The 24,525-nt window shown below is 45.1% G+C and overlaps 1 protein-coding gene and 1 long non-coding RNA gene across 3 annotated transcripts in view; one reads left to right on the top strand and one right to left on the bottom strand.

Annotated features, from left to right (window-relative positions):
- Positions 1 to 5,559: 5,559 nt before the first annotated feature.
- LOC132342800 (uncharacterized) lies at positions 5,560 to 10,468 on the bottom strand. Its single transcript, XR_009491294.1, has 2 exons — positions 10,315 to 10,468; positions 5,560 to 8,437 (listed from the first exon to the last, which is right to left on the bottom strand). It is a non-coding gene; the product is annotated as an uncharacterized lncRNA (long non-coding RNA).
- A 73-nt stretch (positions 10,469 to 10,541) lies between these two features.
- The window catches only part of N4BP1 (NEDD4 binding protein 1), a 57,801-nt gene continuing 43,817 nt past the window's right edge, over positions 10,542 to 24,525 (top strand). The window contains exons 1-2 of one of the 2 annotated variants that reach the window (XM_059876886.1): positions 10,542 to 10,927; positions 12,326 to 12,346. In XM_059876886.1, coding sequence (XP_059732869.1) covers positions 10,730 to 10,927; positions 12,326 to 12,346 — 219 coding nt within the window. In that variant the 5' untranslated portion in view covers positions 10,542 to 10,729. 2 annotated transcript variants of the gene reach the window in all.

The raw sequence follows: 24,525 nt of genomic DNA, 5'->3' as shown, positions 1-24,525 counted from the left end.
GAGAAAAGTACGGCGGGACGGGGCTGCTGCTGCTGCTGCTGCCGCCCACTTTTCTTCGGTTCCCTCCGAGGCCCGTCCCGCCGTGGGAGGCTTTTTTGCCTATCACCCGGATCTGTTTACTTTGCATTCCCTTTCGGCCTTGCCACCTGCTCCCAAAAGATCTGCGCCTCGGAATTTCCCTGGGATTTTCATCCTCTGCCTCCGCAGGAAGGGCGCTCGAAATTGGCGGTTGCACTGCGCCATAGAGACAGCAGGTGGCGCCCTGGGCTTTAGAAGACCTTGAGTACCAGCCTTTCCTAGAGAGAGCAGAGTTGCCCGGTGCGGAGGGACCTTATAAAGGAAGCCAGTGTGCATGTGAACCGTGAAGTCGGTTCCCGTTACACCGTCTCCTGGTCTAAGCTCTAGAGCTGGCAGTAGAGGGAAAGAAGGAGGCGTCGGCTGGAAGGGCGCCAACCTCCTCATTGCAGAAAAGGGGAACTCAGCACAGGGCAGGGAGGCTCAGCTGGGCCCCCAAGAGGAAGGGCAGAGCCCAGATTCCAGTTCTGGAGCTGGCTATACGACCCACCGACTGGGCTCAAAGATTTCCACTATTCGCCCATCTCTGCTTACCGGAAGGTGTGCTGGGTTCTGAACTAAGATGAGCATTTCCCACATCCAGCCCTTTACATCCCTCTTCGTGATTCTGGCCGTTATCTCCACATCACCCAAGTTATTATCTGGTTATCATCCGTCTTAAAATCAACTCACTTTTTAAAGTTAAATATAATTATACAGGAAACATTTTATTGCTATAATAACTAGAAGCCCAATATTTCTTGCCAAAACAGGACTGTAAAAATAAATACTTAACAATTATGATTACTTAGAGGTCTGGCTGTTCCCCAATGAAAATTTTTTGCCATAGCAGCAGCATCATGTTTTCCACACTTTAGGAAAAACTGAGATTCCAGCACAAGCTCTCCCAGGAATTCTGAATGAGAGGAGACAGAAGTAGGGATGGGGGAGAAGGAGGCAGGGGGAGCTGGAGAGAGAGGAAGCTACACTTTTTACCCGGATGCAAAACAAAGAGAGCCTTGATGGATAGCCCATGTCCTTCCTGCAGTGCACACATATTTCCAGAAACTGCAAGTTATTTTTTACTCTGGAAAGCTGGAGGAAAAGGGTGGAGGCCTGGCTTCCTGTGAGCCTGCCCCACCCTGGAGTTCTTATGGAAAGCAAGATAACATCTCAGGGTAAGGAGATCCTTAGAGTCGCCCAGCCAGAGTGTTAGAGTGGAATGAAGGCAGGCCTCCACCCTTCTGCTTCTGCAGAGAAGTCTCCAATATTCCAGACCTGCTCTGCCAGTTCTGTCTCTATCCCTTCCTCATGATGGAAACCAGACAAGTTCCTTCACCTAACTAAGTCTCAGATTCCTCATCTGTAAAATGGGCATGATGCCTGATTCTTAGAGTTGTTTGTGGGGGCTAAATAGAATTGTTTGTGTAGAGTCAGCCAATCAACAATTTCCAGAACACCTACTATTTTAAGTGCTGAGTGCACAGCTCAGTTCCTCATGTAGGGTTAAGCATGCAAGAAGTATTTGGAAAAATAGCATATATAATATACACATAAGTTTGTGTAGTGTATCTTCCACACCACCGCAATTTCGGCCAATCCCCTCCTCATATGTGGTCTGCATCCTCTGAGCGCCCCTCAGCACTCCCTCATGGTGGTGACAGCATCCTCCCTTCCACTACGGAGACATCAACTTCCCTCTCCTTCTCCAGGAAGACAAGCAGAGCCCACTTTAGTCATCGCTGCCTCCTCCCTCCCACCCTGTAGAACACCCTGAACATTACAGGCACTCATGTGAAGTTTGTTGTCTGAAATTCCACTGCCCATATAGCTCAGACCAGAGGTCCCACAGAGCAAACACCTTTTGTTGGGCCATTTTGTTCCGAAAGCCTAATCAGCCAGGTGTTAAACCTGATTAAGGTTGAGCACCCAGAGGCTCCCCATCCAACCCCCAACTTGGTGGCCTCCCCAGCACTTGAACCCTACAGCCCCTCCTACCTCCCACTTCCCGGGCTCAACCATGCCTCCCACAAATGGAAAATCTAATTACCAGCACGCTGAAGCCCTTGCCTCTGTGATTTGGAGACCTCATTTATCAAGGAATATTGATCATTCTCCGAAGACTTTCCATCTCATGTAAAATAAAATCCAACATCCTTCCCCGGTTCACTTGGCCCCCCATGCACCAGCCACCGCCCACCTTCTCTTCTCACCTTTACTCCCCAGCTTCAGGCACACGGGTCTTCTTGTTGCTCTGCAAACACACTAACCACTATCTCTGTCTAGAAGATAGATATCTGAAGCTCTTCTCCAGATGTCCCCATGGCACCCCCATCCATATTTCTGCTCAAATGTCAGCCTCTCCAAGAGGCCTTCCCTGTCCAGCCTGTGTGTTGTTGTTCTGTCACCAAGTCGTGTCCAACTCTTTGCGACCCCATGAACTGCAACACGCCAGTCTTCCCTGTCCTTCGCTTTCTCCCTGAGTTTGCTCAAACTCATGTCCATTGAGTCGGTGATGCCATCCAACCATCTCATCCTCTGTTGTCCCCTTCTCCTCCTGCCTTCGATCTTTCCCACCATCAGGGTCTTTTCCAATGAGTGGGTTCTTCACATCAGATGGCCAAAGTAGTGGAGCTTCAGCTTCAGCATCAGTCCTTCCAATGAATATTCAGGACTGATTTCCTTTAGGATTGACTGATTTGATCTCATTGCTATCCAAGGGACTCTCAAGAGTATTCTTTAGCATCACAGTTCAAAAGTATCAATTCTTTGGCACTCAGCCTTCTTTATGGTCCAAATCTCACATCCGTACATGACTACTAAAAAACCGTAGCTGTGTAAATAGCACAAACACAGCTTCTCCTTTGCAGAATCCTTGTCACTGTCGGGAAACTCTTTTTCTCCATTTTTTATACTTCCATGTGGAGGGAGACCAGCAGACTATCTCTCTTGGCTTGTCGCCCTACCCGTCACTCCCTGTTCCCCACGGAAGGATTGAGTTGCCTGACGGATGAGTTTGGGGGAAGACACTGAGGAGGCCCGGCTCTGCCCCCTTCTTGGGGAGCCAGCCTTTCTGCAGGAAGCAAGCCCTCTTCTCTGGTCTCAGTCTCACAAAAGAGGCTTCCCACCTGCCCTGGATGGAGGGAGAAGAAGAGTAGGCTCAAGGGTATCCAGCCGCGCCAGCCACTGGACTCTGTAGTTCATGAGTAAAGCAACATCTAGACATAGCCTTCAGTCAACATTGCTAGTTATAAGCTTAAGTATCTATTGCTTTTATGTTGACCTGCCAATTGGTTGGATTTAGATGTGTTTGTTTTACCTATCACTGCACAACAAATCACCCCAAACTCAGGAGCTTAAATTAAGAATGTACTATTTTTCATGAGTCTGTGGGTTGACCAGATAGTTCTTTTGCTTCCCAGGTTGTCAGTTGGAATGATGGACCAGCTGGTAAGTCCAAAATGGCCTCACTTGCATGGTTGGTATTTGGCACTAGCCACTAGCTGGGAACTCATCTGGAGCTGTCTGCTGGGCCTGGAAGCGGGGCTGTGGGGGAGGGTCTTGGCTTTCCTCCATATAGCTGCTTGGGCTTCCTCTCAGCATGGTAACCAAGTTCTAAGAAGGGCTGTTCCACAAGCAAGTGTTCAAATAGGAAGGAAGTAGAAGTCGACAATCTTTTTTTTTTTTTTACGTATTTATTTGTTTTTAGTTTTGGTTACACTGTGTCTTTGTGGCTCTAAGCGGGCTTTCTCTAGTTGCAGTGAGTAGGGGCTCTTCTTTGTTGCAGTGCTTGAGCTTCCTATTGTGGTGGCTTCTCTTGTTGCGGTGCATGGGCTTAGTTGTCCCACAGCATGTGGAATCTTCCTGGCCCAGGGATCAAACCTGTGCCCCCTTCATTTGCAGGCAGATTCCTATCCACTGCGTCACCAAGGAAGTCTGCCAACACTCTTAAGAACTGGTCCTAGAAGCCCTGGATTATCACTCCTACTGAATTCTATGGGTCAGTGCAGTCACAGAGCCAGCCCAGAGTCTTGATGTGAAGAGCAGTCTATACATACAGTGAGGGAAGAGCCAGAATTGAAGACTGCTTACCACAGATGGGAGATGGAATATTGAGCCCGCCAAACTCCTACAGTTACTTCCCCACACAGTATCATTCAATAATTCATTCATTCATTGTCTCTTCCCTTCTACTAAGTTCATGAGAGCAGACATGTTGCTTTGTTGATTGCTGTAATCCCAGGACTCAGAACAATGCCTGACACATTGTAGGAGCTCAGTAAATATTTGCGGAATGAATGAATTAAACAGTCATTCAACTGCCCTCACCAACTACAGGAAGTTGAACAGGCCAATAAGAATTCACGAAAGAAGTGCGATTTAAGCTTGTATTTAAAGGCAGGTAGTCCTGGCAAGAACATGTTCTACAGACAGGTTGAAGAGATGCAATGATAGGAGCTGAGTTGCTCAGCCACTTGCCTGGTGGACACATGACTGACCAGAACTCTCTTGAACTCTGCTGTTCCACATTTGATACAGACAGGAGACCAAATTAAAAGGAACTCAGCGAGCTTTCATTACACTCGATGTGTGTGTGTGTGTGTGTGTGTCCCACAGGGAGTATGCAGAAGGCAGGAGGAGATGGAATCTGAATTTCCATTAGCTCAGCCCCAGAGACAGGGCTTTCCCTGAACTTGTTGTATAGCCCAGTCATTCTCATTAGAGGTACTTATGGGATTAGCACTCCCCCCGACCCCCCAACACACACACCCTTCCTCAGGCAATATATCTGGAGACACTTTTGTTGTGGTCACAAGTGAGGTGGGATGGTGCTACTGGCATCCAGTGAGTGAGGCCAGGGATGCTACCAAACATCTAGTAATTCAAAGGATAGGCCCCCGCAACAAAGAATTAACTGCCCCAAATATTGACTGTGTCATTGTTGAGAAACCCTGCTGTAAAGAATGATGGGAAAATACTGTGAATTAGGAGCATCTGGGAGCTGGCAGGCAATATTTGTAGTAGCATATGGTCCAGAAATTGTGTTCCCACTTAAGATGACTGAGTTTTATAAATAACTCCTCCTCAATATTGTAGCAGTTGTAGCACATTAAATTGATGTTAAGGGAGCTTCAATAGCATAGAAAATAAAAATGCAAAGGAGTTATAGAGGCAGAAAAGTACATGATGAGAAGTGGCAGAAGCAGGAAAGAGCCCCTTGCACTTTAAAAAAATATTTATTTTTATCTATTTATTGGAAGGATTGATGCTGAAGCTGAAGCTTTGGCCACCTGATGCGATGAACTGACTCATTGGAAAAGACCCTGATGCTGGGAAAGACTGAAGGCAGGAGAAGGGGACAACAGAGGATGAGATGGTTGGATGGCATCACCGACTCAGTGGACATGAGTTTGGGCAAGCTCTGGGAGTTGGTGATGGACAAGGAAGACTGGTGTGCTGCAGTCCATGGGGTTGCAAAGAGTCAGACATGACTGAGCAACTGAACTGAACTGATTTATTTATTTGGTTGCACTGGGTCTTAGATTTGGCACAGGGGATCTTCGATCTTTATTGTGGCACTTGGAATCTTTTGGGAACTTCCCTTGTGGCTCAGCCAGTAAAGAATCTGCCTGCAATGCGGGAGACCTGGGTTCGATCCCTGGGTTGGGAAGATCCCCTGGAGAAGGAAAAGGCTACCCACTCCAGTATCCTGGGCTGGACAATTCCATGGACTGTATAACCCATGGGGTCGCAAAGAGTTGGACACGACTGAGCGAGCTTCACTTCACTTTGGAATCCTCTGGCTTTGGCATACAAACTCTCAGTTGCGGCATGTGGGATCTAGTTCCATGATCAGGGATCAAACACAGGCCCCTGCATTGGGAACTGGAGTCTTAGCCCCTGGACAACCAGGGAAGTCCTGAAATCCTTTCATTTTAATGCCAAGATTCCACCACCAAAATCCCACTCAAATTCCCCTTCTCTGTCTCCATTCCAGTGTTCCTGGTCCAAGCCACTGTCATCTCCCTCCTAAACCCATGGCTTCCCCGCTGGCTCAGCGATAAGGAATCCGCTTGGCAATGCAGGAGCCACAGGAGACATGGGTTTGATCCCTAGGAAGATCCCCTGGAGGAGGGCATTGGCAACCCACTCCAGTATTCTTGCCTGGAGAATCCCATGGACAGAGGAGCCTGGTGGGCTACAGTCCATGGGGTCACAAAGAGTTGGATGCAACTGAATGACTCAGCGACTAAGCACAGCATAGCACAGCCTTATTTTACCTGTGGGTGCCCCCTGCCTCACAGCACACTCCAGCCATGAAGGGCTACTCACCATTCCTGGACTACCTCCAGCTCAATCCAGTCTCAAGTCACTGCCCCCAAGAAACTGAAGGTCTGATGACACCTGGAGATGGGCATGGGTCAATCATGTCACACAAATACATGTAAAAACTGGTCCTAGTGCTGTGAGAGGGCCACAGTGACCCGGGAGCCTGGGACCAGGGGACTTGACTCATCAGAGAGACCAGTGAATGAATTATGGAACAAATCACTCCAGAACTGAGATCTGATGGATGGGCAGGAGTTAACTTGGTGGGAAAAAATGCTGGAGGAAGTAATGGCTTGTGCAAATACCCCCAGGAAGTGTAAGCTAGGCCAAGTGGAGAGAGGAGCAGAGGAGCAAGCAGATGGATCTTGCAAGTGCTGCAAATCAAGGTAAAAAATTTGAATTTCACTCTGAGCATATTGCAAAGCTCTTGTAAGGTCTTAAGCATGAGATTAACTGACGAAATTTGCTATTCGAGAAGAGAACTCTAGACACAGCATCAATACTTGTAAATAATTTCTCCCAATCTTATAACAGTCATCACTCCTGAAATTTAGAGACAGGCCAGGAAGAATTGTGAAGGAGACCCTACAACTGTCAATGGGAGAGATGACATGACTTGAACTAGCAACAAGGGAAATCAGAAACATTGAACAATTTGCCAATGTATTAAAAGTTGTGTGTGGCTAAGCACAGTTGTATTCCTGTTTCTTACTCTCAAGTCCTGGGTGTTATTACACCAAAGTAAAGAACCCAGCAAGACCTGTCATCTTGAGTCTGTTTATCAGATTAGTGGGTGAACCAAGCAATATGACAGGTGTAAGTCTGTCTATTTTGACAGCATCCCGACGTAAGAAGGATCAAAACATTAGGGGGTTGGTGGGCTTCCCTAGTAGCTCAGACAGTAGAGAATCTGCCTGCAATGCAGAGACCCAAGTTCAATCCTTGGGTTGGGATGATCCCCTGGAGAAGGGAATGGCATCCCACTTCAATATTCTTGCTTGGAGAATTCCATGGACAGGGGAGCCTGGCAGGCTACAGTCAGTGGGGTCACAAAGAATCAGACATGACTGAGCAACTAACACACACACATGAGATTCTATTGTCTTCTCATGCTTACTGTCAAAGTGAAAAATATTTACAACCTAAAAGCTGAGGGTTAAGTTTCATTTGGCAGGAATATTTAGGACAGGCAGCATCTCAAGTAGCCCTGAGAGAACTGCTCTGAGGAGGCGAAGGCAGGAACCAAGTTATATAGAAGTTCTGCAACAAAGGGCAGGTAATGTGAACATCAAAAGATTGTTAATTAAAGGAAGATGCAAGAGTCGAGGCTCACTGGAATCATTTCTTTGACATGCACCTCACCTATCTGGGGTCAGTATCCTGTTTTCACATCCTGAATTTCCTCAGGGCTCACTGTAGGTCTGATGGCTTCTAGGTGCCAAGTATTCTTTCCTTCTTGAGTTCCCTCAGGGCTCACCATCAGTGGTGGCTGCAATCACTGAAGACGGTGATATCCTTGTCTACTGATATGGCAGGAAATACTTCATTTCTCATTACTTTTGCATAAGGGCAGAAAAGGGGGCCCATTGCACATAACAGCACACAGTACAGAGTCAGACTGCCTAGATTCAAATGCCTATTCCTACCACTTCACTTACCAGCTCTGTGGAACATTCCAGAATCTCTCTAGCTTTTCTTTCCTCATCTTTAAAATAAGCACGATAAAAATAGCAACCACTGCTGGAGTTTTTGGAAACCAATAAACACTCTTTCTGCCCCTCTTGCGTTCAGAACTGAGAAATAAAAGCAGGTGTCAGGTAGAGATCAAAGAGTCGTCTTTACTACTGACAAAGCTGGACTGGAGGATGTGGCTGAGGTGACAATACTTCACCCAGTCACTGACATAGTGAGCAACCACAGACAGCAGACACACCCTCTCTGGGAGCAGAGATCCTTCTCGGAAAGTTGGCCATTGGTGGGGTCTGACAAGTTCTGCTCCTGCCCTGGTGGAGCATGGGCAAGCGGCACTGCGTCTGTTCTTCCACAGTCAACCCTGCTGGAGAAAAGTGGAATACACTGCCTCCCCTCCCATGATAACGTGGCAAAGGGCAAGAAGTGATTCCCTCAACACCCTCTCATTGGTTGCTATGGAAACTAGAGAAAAACTGCTACAGCATCTGTAATGTAGAATAGAGACTCCATGAAGGTCTCTTCCCTGGTGCCAGTTGTCATGGGTGAGAGAAACCAGCCAGGTAGTCGAGGCTGACCAAGAGATGGAAGTTGTGGTTCAGAAACTGCAGGAAGCAAGGGAGTTTCTTAAAAGGGGATTTCTCTCTCTCCTTGTTCCCTATACTCAGGAAACCTTGAGAGTTCCCTAAAGGGAAATGCTGACCAGGATGGGAACTGGCAAGTCTTCTAACCAGGGGAAAAAAAAAAAAACCAAAGCTGTATCTCTGCTGATACACGAACTGAATGACTTCTGAACGGAGTCCAAATGCCCAACTTTCTTTTATGGTTGTGTGTATGCACTACTTAAGCTGTTTCAGGGTGAGTTTTGGTGGGGGAAAGGGAAGAAGCTGTAGTATGCTTTTCAAAGCAGTGTCTCTCTCAGTCCTAACAAGCAATTAAGACTCACCAGCAGGGAAGTCATTGGGAGCAAACAGGAACCACCCGGGGAAAGCCCTTTCAGATCACTGAACAATAGCAACTCCATTTAAGGTGAGGACACTGAGAAGACAGGAAATAACACGCTGTGCTGACTCCAGCTCTGAGTGCAGTCTATTTGGGAGGCCACTGCTCTCCACCTGACCTGCCTCAGCCAATCTCAGGTCATCCACCTGATGGATGAAGGTGGCGGGCTGTGCGGATACCTAGGGAAAGCCCAGGGGAGCAGGAAGTTGTGCGTCTGTTAAGCCTAGTGGCTCTCCTCCCTGTGCTGAGTCATCCTTCGGTGGGGTACCAGGGGGCCACACCTGTCTGAACTTCTGAGGCATATGGAAAACCCCAGCAGCCAGGATTCTTGAGAGGTTTTACCTTGGGTAATCCCTCTCACCAAGATCTTTCCCCTTTGGCCTTTCCAACGGCAACATGTTTAGATCCCCTTCTTTCTCCTCAAGGGGTAATCCATACAGAGCAAGGGGGCCCCCAGGCTCACTAATTCAATATGGCTGCATAATCCACACAAAGCTTTTCTGTGAAAATAGAGCCCTAAATATATTGCTAATTTAACAATAATAATAGCTAATAATGCATGCTCACTTAGGTACTATATTGATTTTCGTAACAGCAGGAAGTACTGTTGCTATGCACATTGACAGATGAGAAAATGTGGGGTTAGACAAGCAATACGCTCACAGTCCCGAAGTCTCTATTATATGACAACATTTAGGACAGAGAAAGGAAACCACTTTATCTTCCACCTGGGAGCAACCCAGGTATCTAAAGCCCAAGAGGGTTTAGAGTGTCCTTGCCCACGTCCCACATTAAAAAATCACACAGGAGCCCCTAATCCCCCAGGTCTTGTACCTCTCCTTATAACACTTCCTCCTCCCCTCCCAAAAGAAAACACTGTTTTGACTTTTCCTTAATCATTCCTTTTTCAATTCTCCATACACATTATCCCCCATTTTCTTCTCTTCCTGTTACCATTTTTACTGAAATAACAACGGAAAGAGGGAAAACAAAGGAAGCGGGGAGGAGGGGGAAGGAGAGGAGGAGGGAGGAAGAGAGAACCATCTATCAACTCATGAGAAGCTGGATAACTCAATTTGCTAGAGCCCTAGGTTGGGCTTCAAAATGTCTGAAAGCAAGCCAAATCCCTAGCGTGACACTGGGTCAGTCTCCCGTACTGTCTCGGGGCTCCAATTTCCCCATCTGAGAAACCATTAATTCACCAGCCACCAGGCCACTCAAAAGCCTCAGTGCTCTCACCAAAGACCACCCGGGGCCCTCTCGAGCGCCATCCTTATGCCAACAACAAACATGGCGACTGAGCGTGACGTCCACTTCTATCGCCTCCGCCCCCACGCCCACCCCCACCCCCAGGGGGTGGCGACTCTCAATGACGGCGGCGGGCGGGGCGCATGCGCGGCGGCGGGGCCCGGCCCGCGGCGGCGGCGGCGGCGGCGGCGGCGGCGGCGAAGGGGCTATCTGCCCTCAGTTGCCCAGTTGCGGCGGCCGCAGCGGGATGGTGTAGCTGGCCTTTCGGCCAGGCGGCGGGGCGCGGGCCGGGGCTAGGCGGCCGAAACGGCCGACGCCGCCTGACGGGCTCGGGTGCAGCGGCAGCACGCTGAGGGGGCGTCGCCGCCGCCGGCCCCCGGCGCCGCCGCGGGAGGCCGCGCCCGCCATGGCGGCCCGGGCCGTGCTGGACGAGTTCACGGCGCCGGCCGAGAAGGCGGCGCTGCTGGAGAGGAGCCGGGGCCGCATCGAGGGCCTCTTCGGCGTGAGCCTGGCCGTGCTCGGCGCGCTCGGAGCTGAGGAACCGCTGCCCGCGCGCATCTGGCTGCAGCTCCGCGGGGCGCAGGAGGCGGTGCACAGCGCCAAGGTGAGTCCGGCCGCCGCCCCCGCGAGATCGCCTTCCCGGGCCCGGCCCCCTGCCGCGCGCGCGGCCTTGGATTAATCGGGGGTCCCTTGGGCGCCCCACCCACTTCTTCCCCGCGCGACCGTAGCCAGGCGCTGTTCTGAGAGCGCCGTTCCGAGCTTCGGCTCTCGAACCATGTGACCTTGGCTAGCGGTTTCATCCCAGGCGCCTCAGTTTCCCTGTGTGTAAACTGGCGTTGACGAAAGCACCTGACTCGAGGGGCTGTGGCGAGGATTCGCCTAGGCGATGTGCAGAGGCTGGCCCGGAGTGAAGGCGTCGAGAGTGTTGCCTGTTGTTCAGCCCGCGGGCTGGTGCGTAGGGCCTGCTGGCTGGGCGCGCGACCTCCGGGCCCACCACCTCAGCCACTTTTCTCTTCCCAGGCCTCCGCTACAGGGATTCTGACCCTTCGAGGGATGTCAGTCCCTTTGAGAATCTGACAAAACCATCGTAGTAGTGCAGTACTCAGAGAACATCAAAAAGAGAAGGGAATGTTTAATAATGGTGCTAAAAATAGCATGATTCCTCGTATTTTGTGTGCCACTAACATTTGTCGAATGGTTATAGCACATCAGACGTTATGTGTAATACCTCAGAAGGATTATCAGTTGCAGCCCTTAAAAAAAAAATCCAGTGAGGTAGATTTTATTATCTTCCTGTCTGTAACAGCTGGGGAAACTGAAACTTTCGGAGAGGTGACTCACCTTCTCTCTAAATCAGCATTTCAGACTTATACCTACTTTAGACATCTTCAGCTACTCCCTTCCCTCCGCAAGCCAAAATACTGCAAGAGTACATCCTCCCCTCACCCTTACCCCACCCCCACCAGCCAAGTTTCTCCAGTTTTTCCCATCAAGTAAGTGGGAGAGTCACAACTCGGACAGAGGCAGTTTGTTTCCAGAGACCTTGTTCTTGATACCATCTTCGAAATGATGAGCACTGGGGGTGGGGGGATCCTTTGTTCATATCCTCCTTCAGAAATTTCACAATGCCCTTGAAGAATCTGATTAGCTGTAACTCTTGACTTTTCTTAGCTTAAAGAAAAAAACAAAAACAAAAACCTGGTTGCTTGCTTTTAATGTGTTTAGAGAAGATAGGACGTTTAACTGTGTGATTCTTCTCCAAGCTTAAAGCAGTGCAGATGTTGAATCAAGTTTACTTTGCTGTTCTTGATTTTTTTTAAATTACTTTACTGATTTCAGACAGCTGGTTTAACTTGTTCCCAGTCCTCTCCTGATTTTCTCCTCCAGCTACTCAGTTTCTTCCCACTCACCAGGGCTGAAAAGTTTGACATGACTAAGTCCTATAATGACTTCTGAAGTCTCTTCCATGCATTCATTCCTTTCTTTTCCATTACTTTTGCAGCAATTAAGACCTTCTTTCTTGGTATGTGCCCTTTCTATTTCATTGCCTTCCCTCTCTCCCCGCTACAACTTGCATGAGACTAATCTTCCCACAAGAAGTCTCCTATTGCCTAGCTCATTTCACTCTAAACTTTTCTGATTTACAAAACACTTATTAATCCAAGCCTACTTAATTTTTGCAGTTTTCTGCCTTAGCATCTCTCAGCTTAAAACTCAGCTGTAGTTTGACTGCTACACTGCTTTTATTGTGTACTCTGCCTGCTCCAAGTTCAGCTTCACTCATGGCTCACTGGAAAGTACTGCTTTTGCTCTGCAGAAAAACCCTGCCAGACCCTCCCAGCTCCAGTCCTCTTGCCTGTCCCTGCTGTGCAACTCAGCATAAGCTAATTGGAAAAGGTGTGTCTTACCTTATCTTGGGTATGTGTCACCTGCCCGTTTATCTTTGTTATATGTGTTGTGCATAATCCAGCCTTCCCACTTGTAAGAAATACTTTTTTTTTTCCCCCTTGAGAGTTATGGGTAAGAGTTGAATGCCGTTCTGAAAGGCTTTGTTCTCGTTAATTCGTTTTGGAGTTTGCTTTACCTTCTTTTGAGAAGAGAAGATTTGATTTTTAAAAAATTTACTTCATTTCTAAAAACTAAGAACGAGGGACTTCCCTGGCGTCTCAGTAGTTAGCACTGTGTGTCCACTGCAGGCAGGGGCATGGGCTCATTCCTTGCCAGGGAGCTAAGATACTGCATGTTATGCAGTGCAGCCAAAAAAATTTAAGAATAGGAGAACAAACTTCAACATCTACAATATTTTAAGTTAAGCTGTGGAGGAAAAAATTTAGGGGAAGGCAGATTCAGGGGAAGGACTTTTTGAAGCTTTTTTAGCTGATATGTGTATGTGCTTAGTTCTGTCTGTCTCTTTGAGACTGTATGGACTGTAGTCTACCAGGCTCCTCTGTCCATGGGATTCTCCAGGCAAGAATACTGGAGTGGGTTGCCATTTCCTTCTCCTTGGGGCTTTTCCCGACCCAGGGCTTAGAACCCATGTCTCCTGCATCTCCTTGCATTTGCAAGCAGATTTTTTTTTTTACCACTGAGCCACCAGGGAAGTAGAGTCTCTGATTAATTGCAACTTTCTGGGTCTCATCAAATGGTTCATGTTGTTTTCCTGCTTTAAAAATGTTAGTTCACTACTCTTCAGCAAATGCTCAGGTAGAGGAGAATGTGGAGGTTTAGTTAGGGCTCCATGAAGAGGTGAGGTGTGGCCTCTGGTAGAAAGTGATAATGTTCTGGGAAGTTTTTTTTTTTTTAATAAAGGCACATGCTCTAGGAGTGACCACTTTTGTCAAAGGGGAATTTGTTGGAGGAAGTAGCACTTGAGCTGGTCTTTGAAGAACCAGGACATTCCCAGGTAGAAATGGTTACATGCAAGGACCTAGAAGCCAGAAAAACATGGAGTGTTTGGTTAGGAAGTGTCAAGGTGAGAGGTGAACCCTCCAGGGACCCAAATGCAGGCCAGTTGGGCCTTATCAGTAGGGAGTCAGTGAGGATTTAGGGAAAGGAAGGATTTGCTTGAAACTCTGTATTTGAAGACAGTTAAGACCCAACTGTGGAGGGAACATTGTTCCAATTTAGAACTAGGCATGAATAGGTGAGGAGGTTTCACTAGGACTGGCAACTAAGTGTATGTAGGGACTGAGGGAGAGATTTGAAGCCCCAGTGCAGAAAGGATGGATGGCAGATACATTGTTTGATCTGTAGGTTGGTGGGATCAGCTTTCCCATACTTAAAACTTCGGTGCCAAGAAGTATGTTAGGTTGCCTCTTGACCTCAAGGAACCCACAGCCTAATAAGCCTAATATGGGAGATAAAGTTGGAAACATTATTAAAGAGTTGATGTGCAGTGTGTTACATTAATAGGGGAAAGGAAGGGTTGCTCTGCCCAAGGCGGTGAGGCGTCAGATTTACATTTCTAAGCATTGCCTGCATCGTCAATGTTTGTACCACTTGTTTTATGCTGCTTAGTACCACTTGCTGGTGGACAAGTGTTTAGCAGCTTTTATAGCAGTGTGACAGTACTACAGGGGCTAGAGAAGCAGTGTCTGAAAGTGAGAGGGAAACCAGAAGGGGCATTGTGCATAAGGGACCAGTGGGAGGGGACTGAGGTCCAAGGTGGCAGACATCATGGAAACAAAGGAGATTGACTTTCAGAGAGGAAGTGGAGGCACCGATATGAGCTGCCCAATTTACAAAGAAATCAAAGATGCAAAGCAGGGATGGGATCCTTGGAGTCTGGCATTGGTGGGGAGAGATGAGGCTGAAGAGATCTCAGCTCCCGAGAGTGCAAAGAGTTAGATCCTTCCTTTAGATCAAAGAGCCCCTGGGACCAGGTGAGGAGACTGCATGGGGAAGTGGCTGGTTGGTAGGAAGGAACTGGTGAACCAGGGTGCTCGTGCACAGTGTGGGCCTGGTGATGTCTGATCTGCTCACCCAAAGGAAGCCAGATGTCTGCATTTCATAATGGGAAGTCTGTTTTAAGAGACAACTAATCTATGTTTTGAAAACCATACATGCTGTGAATTACAGCTCAATAAAAGTTCTACACCACTATATTTTTAAAGTACATATTCTGAAAAATAAAAATAAAAATCAATCTTGGATAACATGTCAGTGGACCAGGTTCAGCTTTTGGATTACATTTTTAGGACCTCTGCTTTAGATAGTAGGAGACAAGATGAATAAAGATACACATTTTTTTCCATTTGAGAAAGAGGGCATTTGAAGGCTTAGACTTCACTTTCATTTTTCACTTTCATGCATTGGAGGAGGAAATGGCAGCTCACTCCAGTGTTCTTGCCTGGAGAATCCCAGGGACAGAGGAGCCTGGTGGGCTGCCGTCTATGGGGTCCCACAGAGTCGGACACGACTGAAGTGACTTAGCAGCGGCAGCAGCAGTACTGCCTTAGTAAAATAGGGTGCCAGTTTACACCCAAAGAGGGAGGGTAAGAACCTGAAGGCAGTGCAGTAAGTTAGCGTGGATGCAGTGGGACTGTTGGAAGTGCATTGGAAAGGAACAAAAAAGTACTGCAATTGAAGTAAGGACCAGGGAAAATTAGATGGTTTGAATTTATCGTATCACTTGATCTAGAAATTCTCAAGTAGGTGATGATTTCTGGCACTCAGAATGTTGATGAAGCCAGCACATAAAGACTGCAGGAGTCTAAGGTGCAATTGAGGAAGGCTAAATGGGGCCCAGGAGAAGGCAATGGCACCCCACTCCAGTACTCTTGCCTGGAAAATCCCATGGACGGAGGAGCCTGGTGGGCTGCAGTCCATGGTGTCGCTAAGAGTCAGACACGACTGAGCGACTTCACTTTCACTTTTCACTTTCATGTATTGGAGAAGGAAATGGCAACCCACTCCTGTGTTCTTGCCTGGAGAATCCCAGGGCCGGGGGAGCCTGGTGGGCTGCCGTCTATCGGGTCGCACAGAGTCGGACACAACTGAAGTGACTTAGCATAGCATAGCAAATGGGGGCCCAAGAAGTGTTTCTGAATGATCATCTAGGACAGTCCAAGAATAATGTAAGACTTATCTTCTACTATCAGTGGACTAATAGCTTGAGACATTCAGACCAGAAAGGGGGGAGGTGAAGGCAGAAAGGACATAAAGAACTGTAAGAATCAAGGAAGGGACGGGACCTTCGACTGAGTCCCCTCCTAGACTCAGGGGATCCTGCAGGCAGAGGACAAGTTCAGTCAATGTCGAAGAATTCTAGAGGTGGTCGTTAGAGAGGCAGCTCAGAGATCAGAATCTTGGATATGGAAGATTTCTGAGGATGATTCTGAGGACCAAGGGGTGGTGCCTCAGTGGCCACGGGTAAAGCGAAAGCATTCTTTTTAACTTAGAGAAAGAAATGAAAGGCTAAAGGATGATAGAGTGTGACATCTAGAGAGAATGCAGTGCTGAGGTCACTGAGGTCCATAGCAGGGAGTTGGGTGCTAGAGTTAGTTCGTGAGCTTAGGAGCCTGTCCTGGAGGTTAACACAGCAGTGATTGGAAGTAAACAGCATGGCTGCTTGTTGTATGACTTCTCCATGAGCCTTTATGGTACTGAATTTGCTACCTACAGCTGCCCATCAGTTGGTGTTATTTTAGGCATTACTTCATGGCAATGAATAGCCACCATGAAGCATAGCCAGTGACCTACCAAAACCATCAATCTGGAGGACTTATAAGGAGGGTAATTTGGAGGACTTATCAATCTTAAACACTGAAATTATTACTCAATACACCTGAGAAGCTGTGGTAAAATAAGCTTAACATCCAACCTGCTTTTAATTTGGGAGGAAAAAAAGAGAGAGTCTTATGAAGAGTTGGTGATTGTCTTCACCTGAGTTTTTGCTCACATATTTGTGGAGTAAGAGAGGAGAAAGATAAGGGTAAAGAAAATGCAATTCCAGTAGAAGTGGTGTATATTACTTCACTGACTTCAGAGCGTTAAAATGCACCCTGTGTTGTTTAATTTCCTTTTTTGTTAGAAGAATTTGGTATCTGGTTTCATGAACAGATTCTTGAACAGTAGATTTGTTCATGGAGGAAATAATCCATAGATGTAATAGTGGGTATGACAGATTTTGTTTCGATTTTACCAGAAAAGGAGGCCTTTTTGCATTTCCTGGAATGATAATTTTTAACTGACTATGGTTGTGAAAATCATCTTCTTAAGAAAAAGTGATTTGTTCATTCTCTTTTTAATGGTTAATATTTTGGGGTTATACCAGAATGTTGAAATAAGGGATACTCTCACTGCTCGTACTAGGGTCAAAGTGATTGCTTATGACTGTAGTTTCCTCTTCCTGATTTGTTTACCAGCTAGAGTATTGTAGGGTTTTAATTAAATCAGGGATATTTTGTTCGGTGAAGTTAGAAATCTTGCATTTCAAAAACAGTTATGGGGGAAGATCCTTACAGTAATTAAAGATCTGCTTTTTAAAAAATCAGTTATGTCTTATGGAAACAACATAGGAAAATCCTTTTGTTTAAAGAAACCAAATTATTTCTCTTTTTTTGGCTGCACTGGGTCTTGGTTACTTTGTATGCGCTTTCTCTAGTTGCAGTGAGTGGTGGCTTCTCTTCCTTGTCGCTGTGATGTGCCGGCTTCTCATTGCGGTGGCTTCTCTTGTGGAATACAGACTCTGGGTGCTCAGGCTTCAGTATTTGTGACTCGCTGGCTTAGTGGTGCACAGGCTTAGTTGCTTCTTGGCATGTGGAATCTTCCCAGACCAGGGATCAAACCTGTGTCCTCTGCCTTGGAGGAGATTCCTATCCACTGCACCACCAGGGAAGTCCAGAATAATTTCTTTTGTTAATTTAAGAGTTTCCTTTCAACTTAGAGAAAATTGTGTTCAGTTTTAGTGCTAATAGAATTAGTTACCTTAATTGATGAGTAAGAGCTGTGTGGATTCACATCTGAATTTTCTGTGTAAAAGTCAGTTGTGATTATGGCACCTTTTCTTCGAAGCTGTCTACCAGTCACCTAGGATCCATATCCATTCTTGAACCTGCGTGTTTAGTTCACAATGTGTTTCATTATTAACCCTATTTTTAGGGCATTTTTAAAATTAAGATAGTTTAGGTTAATGCTGATGGTATTATCTCTAATAGGCTGATAGATAGATCAAGATTTGGCTGAAGTGACAGAAATCTATACAAAATGGTTTAGTTTTCTTTCACACAACAAGAAACCTTAAACAATAGTTCAAGCTGAGTAGTAGTTAGGAGCTATCAGGGTCAAGGCCTCTGCAGTTCTTTTGGCCTTTCCCTTATGGTCACAAAATAACTGTGCAGCTCCAGCCACCACGTCTCTGTTTCAAGAAGGAAGAAAGAAGACACAATAGCTTTCAACAACAGCCCAGCAGACTTTTCCTTATGTCTTTTAGCCAGGATGATGTCATATGGCCAATATGGAAAAGGAGCTAGGAAATGTTCAGTTTTAACTAGATACATTACTGCCCTGAACAAAATCTGGATTCTGTTGTTAAAGAAGCAGAACATGGATAGTGGTAGACAATAGGAAGGACTGCTGCATCATGTCATCTACTTCTTAAAATATGCCCTGAATCCCCAATGTGTTTTTTAGTTTTGTTTTCATGAATAGGAATTTTTTAAGTGAGCACTTTAGTTTCATTTTTTTTAAGTGTAATTTCTAAAGATACAAAGTGAGCACACATCAAACATTTATTTAACTTGTCTGTGAGGTAGCTAGCTGCATAGGAGAACTGGTTCAAGAATCAGAAGATATGATCAGAGGTACTGAAAAAAGAATGTTGGAATAAGACTGCTAGACTGGATACAAAACTTGTTCATATCGTACAGGATAGTGAAACTGTGATTTTGGAGGTTATCTCAGAAATCATCTGTGCCTTTATTGGACAAAAATCTGCAAGTTAATGTGTTCTTGCTTTTTTCAATATGATAGTATGTCAAAAAAACACATACTCCTAGAGCATACATACATGGGCAAACTTTTTCCATAAAGAGCCAGATAATAAATTTTCAGACTTTGTGAACCAGACAGGGTCTCTGTCTCATATTTTTCTTTGTTTTTGCTTTTTACAACCCTTTAAAAGTTAGAAACAATTCTTTGGGCCTGTACAAAAATACTTTGAAGTCTGGATTTACACTGTCCAATATGTGGCCGTTACCACATCTGGCTGTTTAATGAATGAAGTTAAATATTCATTTCCTCATTGTATTTCAGGTGCTCAATGGCCATACATAGCTAGTGGAATACCGATGTGGACAGTGCAGGTACAGAACATATGTCACTACAGGAAGTTCTGTTGGATGGTGCTGCTCCAGCTATTAAATGACCCTTGACTGGACAGAACTGCTAGATAGTTCTCTAGTATGACATTGAAAGAGCTTGCAGCTATTCTTTTATCTTAATTCCAGAGTTTCTGTAATTTGTGTTATTTGTGCCCCTTTTAGTCATAAATAGCCTCAAGGATTACTTTTAATCACACACGTGAATGCATATACTTACAGACTAGCCTGATTGTATGTAGAGTATGGCAGGAGATATTGGCAACAGCTAAGACTAGAGAATTATCCTCTCTGGAAATTTCATAAGGAACCTTAGGTTGCCTTTTCAGTAGCCGAGTACTTATCATTTGTTTTTGTTTTTAATTGCCCCTTTTGGCTCTTCTGTTTTAAAACTAGGAAGCAAACCTTACCAAAAAAAAAAAATCAAGAAAATCGTTTCTGCGTATTTCACCTGTAGCATTTATACATTTGGATGAATTCTTCTCTCCTCAAGATTCCCAAAATATGCTAGAATTTCTGGCTTACCAGGAAGGGATTTTTGTTTTTATATTGCATGTATGCCACAGTCCTTGTGTTTTAATGGTAACCTTGCCATACCTGATTAAATGAAATTTATTCTTAAATATGACCTTGTAGTTATGGCCTGGGTTGCATGATGAATTTGTCTGATTTTGCCCTAGTAGAAGGAAGGACAGATTCTTCACAGTCCTGTGCAAATAACTACATTGCCATGAAAGGTGAGGAGACTCAGTAAAAGTGGACCAAGTTTCCCTTTTGATTTGACACAGTTAATAAATGTTCGCAATTTAAGAAATTCCGAGTGCCCCAAAGAAAGGAATGGTTTTAGCATCCTTATGAGGTGAAAGAGAAATCTCTGTGATTGATTGCCTAGTGACCTTTGCGAAACAGCAAAGATAGTTTAGGTGTAGAAGACTTTCAGAGTGGTGTGCTACGAAGTCACAGAAAGAACAAATTACTCAGACATTCAGTAACATGCATGAATCTCCGAAATATTGTGCCAAATGAGAACAGTCTCACACAAAACAAGTGCATACTAATTCTACATGTGTGACGTACTAGGCAAGGCAAGACTTAATTGTGTAATTATGGTGGGAAAAAATCAGACTAATTAGAGCAGAACAACTGGAAAAAGACATTAAATACAGACTGGGTATTAGATGATACTAAGGAATTATTATTCATTTTGTTGGGTACAATAATGACATTGTGCTTATATTAAAAAGAAAACATGTAGTGTGTGTGTTTAAACTATGCTTGGCGTCTCTCACTTGGAAATTAGCCATGTATCCAAAGAATGTCCATTAGGGAACCATTTACTGTTAGTCCAACCAGGGACTTAAAGTTAAGTAAGGATATTGGAAAGTATGCTTAAACTGACAAGTACTGAGCAACATATAACTTCTGATATATATAAAAAAGTTATAATTCAGTGTAGTTGAATATGTACATTTTTCTTGTGCATAATCAGTCTTTTCATGAAAGGAAAACCTTAAAAAGAAAATCTTATGCATGCATTGTACTCTGCACTGTAAAATCAGAGAAAGGACATCTGTTTTTAAGTTAGCATTAAAATGATCAAATCAGATAGATTTGTATAAGGATTTTTTTTTAGCCATGCCGTATGACCTGGATTATCTTAGTTTTCTTCCAGGGACTGAACCCAGACCGTGGCAGTGAAAGTGCTGAGTCCTAATCACTGGACCACCAGGGTTTGTTTTTCTTAAACATGAATTTATATTCTAAAAACAAATGCCTTTGGAGTTTCAGCTTCTGTGCATTTTAGGTTGTTTTTGTCGTTAAGAAGTTAACTCATTATAAGTTCAGATGTTTAGTTTCTTTATTTTCTAGGAGTAATATAGATTTATGTGAAAGCTTGTTGTTTTCTATAAACCAACTTGAACAGAAGTTCTTTAGGAATCTTTATTATCTACTTTATTAATAACTCCTGGAGATAGGAATATATTTCACATTCACACCATGAAGAAATAAGTGCTTTTTCTCGTTTCAGTTCAGTTCAGTCGCTAAGTCGTGTCTGACTCTTTGCGACCCCATGAATCGCAGCATGCCAGGCCTCCCTGTCCATCACCTACTCCCGGAGTTCGCTCAGACTCACGTCCATCGAGTCAGTGATGCCATCCAGCTATCTCATCCTCTGTCGTCCCCTTCTCCTCCTGCCTCCAATCCCTCCCAGCATCAGAGTCTTTTCCAATGAGTCAGCTCTTTGCATGAGGTGGCCAAAGTACTGGAGTTTCAGCTTTAGCATCATTCCTTCCAAAGAACACCCAGGGCTGATCTCCTTCAGAATGGACTGGTTGGATCTCCTTGCAGTCCAAGGGACTCTCAAGAGTCTTCTCCAACACCACAGTTCAAAAGCATCAACTCTTTGGCGCTCAGCCTTCTTCACAGTCCAACTCTCACATCCATACGTGACCAATGGAAAAACCATAGCCTTGACTAGACAAACCTTTGTTGGCAAAGTAATGTCTCTGCTTTTGAATATGCTATCTAGGTTGGACATAACTTTTCTTCCAAGGAGTAAGCGTCTTTTAATTTCATGGCTGCAGTCACCATCTGCAGTGATTTTGGAGCCCAAAAAAATAAAGTCTGACACTGTTTACTGTTTCCCCATCTATTTCCCATGAAGTGATGGGACCAGATGCCATGATCTTCGTTTTCTGAATCTTGAGCTTTAAGCCAACTTTTTGACTCTCCTCTTTCACTTCCATCAAGAGGCTTTTGAGTTCCTCTTCACTTTCTGACATAAGGGTGGTGTCATCTGCATATCTGAGGTTATTGATATTTCTCCCGGCAATCTTGATTCCAGCTTGTTTAGAGACACAGAAAACTTTTAGCTTTGGTTCCCTGATCTTAGCCACAGGTCGCAAAGTAATCCAAAACCACAAAACTGGTGCAGGTTTCATAAGAGCTATTCTGTCAGTGGGCCTGAAACATGTTCTTGCACAAACAGAAGAACAAAAAGCTAAAACCAGATATTCCTGTAGTCTGTCATGCCACAAAAAGTGGCTCCCTGTTACCTCCTGACAGGTTGCCACATGATCAGATTGTAAAATCAGATTCCTACAGACTAGATTCATGTGTGAAACTGAATAGGTAGAAATGCCCAGGGGATAGTCTGCAGCCTGACAGTATTAAAGGCTAGAGATGGACATTTGGAGTTACTGCCAGAGAAGTAAAAGTTATCTTTGGAACATAAAAGAGCCTATTAGAGTATAATTGAGGGAGAGGCCCAAGACAGAACCTTATGTAATATCTGCATTTAAGGTACAGTAGGGAAAGGCAGCAAAGGATTTGGGGGGATAGTCAGAATGATAGGCTTTAGTCATTCAGGAAAGTGGTTTCAGTTTGAATGGGGGCAGAATCCAGATTTCAAGGGGTTGATGGGGAATGGGGTTTGGGATACTTTTTCAGAAAGTGTGAAGAGGAAAAGACAGAGTGGTTCTATGTATGCACAGTTGGGCTGAAGGAAGTGGGTTTTTTTTAGGATCAAGGAGACCCACGCTGGTTTGTAGACAGAGGGACATGGGTGGGTAGATGAAGGGGGAGTGATGAATCAAGGTCTAAGAAAATGGCATGACTTTGAAGGAGAAAAAAGGAGAAGGGTTTATGAAAGGTAGAATGTTTAGATGAAAGCAGAGAGGCAGTCAAAGGAATTCATACATTCCCGGCTCATTTACTAAGAGTAAGGAGAGTGACAGAAATGACATTGGAGACCCAAAGAGCTTACTTGGTTAAGAGTGAAGATTAAATTGCTCAGGAGAACTGACAGTTTTGGAAGCTGTAGCATTTGAGAGACTTACAGTTGTAATGGGGGTGAGCACTAGGGTGAATGTGGCTCCTAGCACTGTCCCTAGAACTACACTCAGAGTGAGCATGCAAGGAAGTCTTTGCAGGGCAATTCAGGTGCTCCTCCTGGGGAAGAACTTGTAGACATTTCAGAAATCAAATTGAGAAGAAAGATGGAACGGAAAGCAAATGTTGGAAATGCACTGGGAAAAATGGTTAAAATGGTTATTTTAATTCTCTAGCAGTATTATTAATGTTGCTCATCAGATAGAGACATGTTATCTTAACAGGTTAAAATGTTACCTTAACCTGTTACAGATTTGTCAGTCAGTTCAGTTGTTCAGTCGTGTTTGGACTCTTTGCTACCCATGGATTGTAGCACACCAGGCTTCCCTGTCCATCACCACTTTGCAGAGCTTGATTAAACTCATGTCCATCGAGTCCTGATGCCATCCAACCATCTCATCCTCTCTCGTCCCCTTCTCCTCCTGCCTTCAATCTTTCCCAGCATCAGGGTCTTTTCCAGTGAGTCAGCTCTTCATATCAGGTGGCCGAAGTATTGGAGCCTCAGCTTCAGCATCAGTCCTTCTAATGAATATTCAGGATTGATTTCCTTTAGGATTGACTGGTTTGATCTCCTTGCAGTCCGAGGGACTCTTGAGTCTTCTCCAACACCATAGTTCAAAAGCATCAGTTCTTCAGTGCTAAGCTTTCTTTATGGTCCAACTCTCACATCCATACATGACTACTGGAAAAACCATAGCTTTGGCTAACTAGATGGACTGCGCTGTCTAGGTTTGTCATAGCTTTTCTTCCACGGAGCAAGTATCTTTTAATTTCATGGCTGCAGTCACCATCTGCAATGATTTTGGAGCCCAAGAAAATAAAGTCTCACTGTTTCCATTATTTCCCCAATTGTTTGCCATAAAGTGATGGGACTGGATGCCATGATCCTAGTTTTTTGAGTTGAGTTTTAAGGCGACTTTTTCACTCCTCTTTAACTTTCATCAAGAGGCTCTTTAGTTCCTCTTTGCTTTCTGCCGTAAGGGTGGTGTCATCTGCATATCTGAGGTTATTGATGATTCTCCCGGCAATCTTGATTCCAGCTTGTGCTTCTTCCACCCCGGCATTTTGCATGATGTACTCTGCATATAGGTTGAATAAGCAGGGTGACAGTATACAGCCTTGACGTACACCTTTCCCAGTTTTGAGCCAGTCCATTGTGCATGTCCAGTTCTAACTTGTTTCTGGACCTGTGTGCAGATTTCTCAGGAGGCAGGTAAAGTAGTCTGGTATTCCTATCTCTTTAAGAGTTTTCCACAGTTTGTTGTGATGCACACAGTCAGAAGCTTTGGCGTAGTCAATAAAGCAGAAGTAGATGTTTTTCTGGAACTCTCTTGCTTTTTCAGTGATCCAGCAGATCAGTTTGATCTCTGGCAATTTGATCTCTGGTTCCTCTGCCTTTTCTAAATCCAGCTTGGACATCTGGAAGTTCGCGGTTAACATACTGTTGAAGCCTCGCTTGGAGAATTGTGAGCATTACTTTGCTAGCGTGTGA

The sequence above is a fragment of the Bos taurus genome, chromosome 18 (genome assembly GCF_002263795.3).
Source record: "Bos taurus isolate L1 Dominette 01449 registration number 42190680 breed Hereford chromosome 18, ARS-UCD2.0, whole genome shotgun sequence".
NCBI lineage: Eukaryota > Metazoa > Chordata > Mammalia > Artiodactyla > Bovidae > Bos > Bos taurus.
This window is presented reverse-complemented; position numbering and strand designations above follow the sequence as displayed.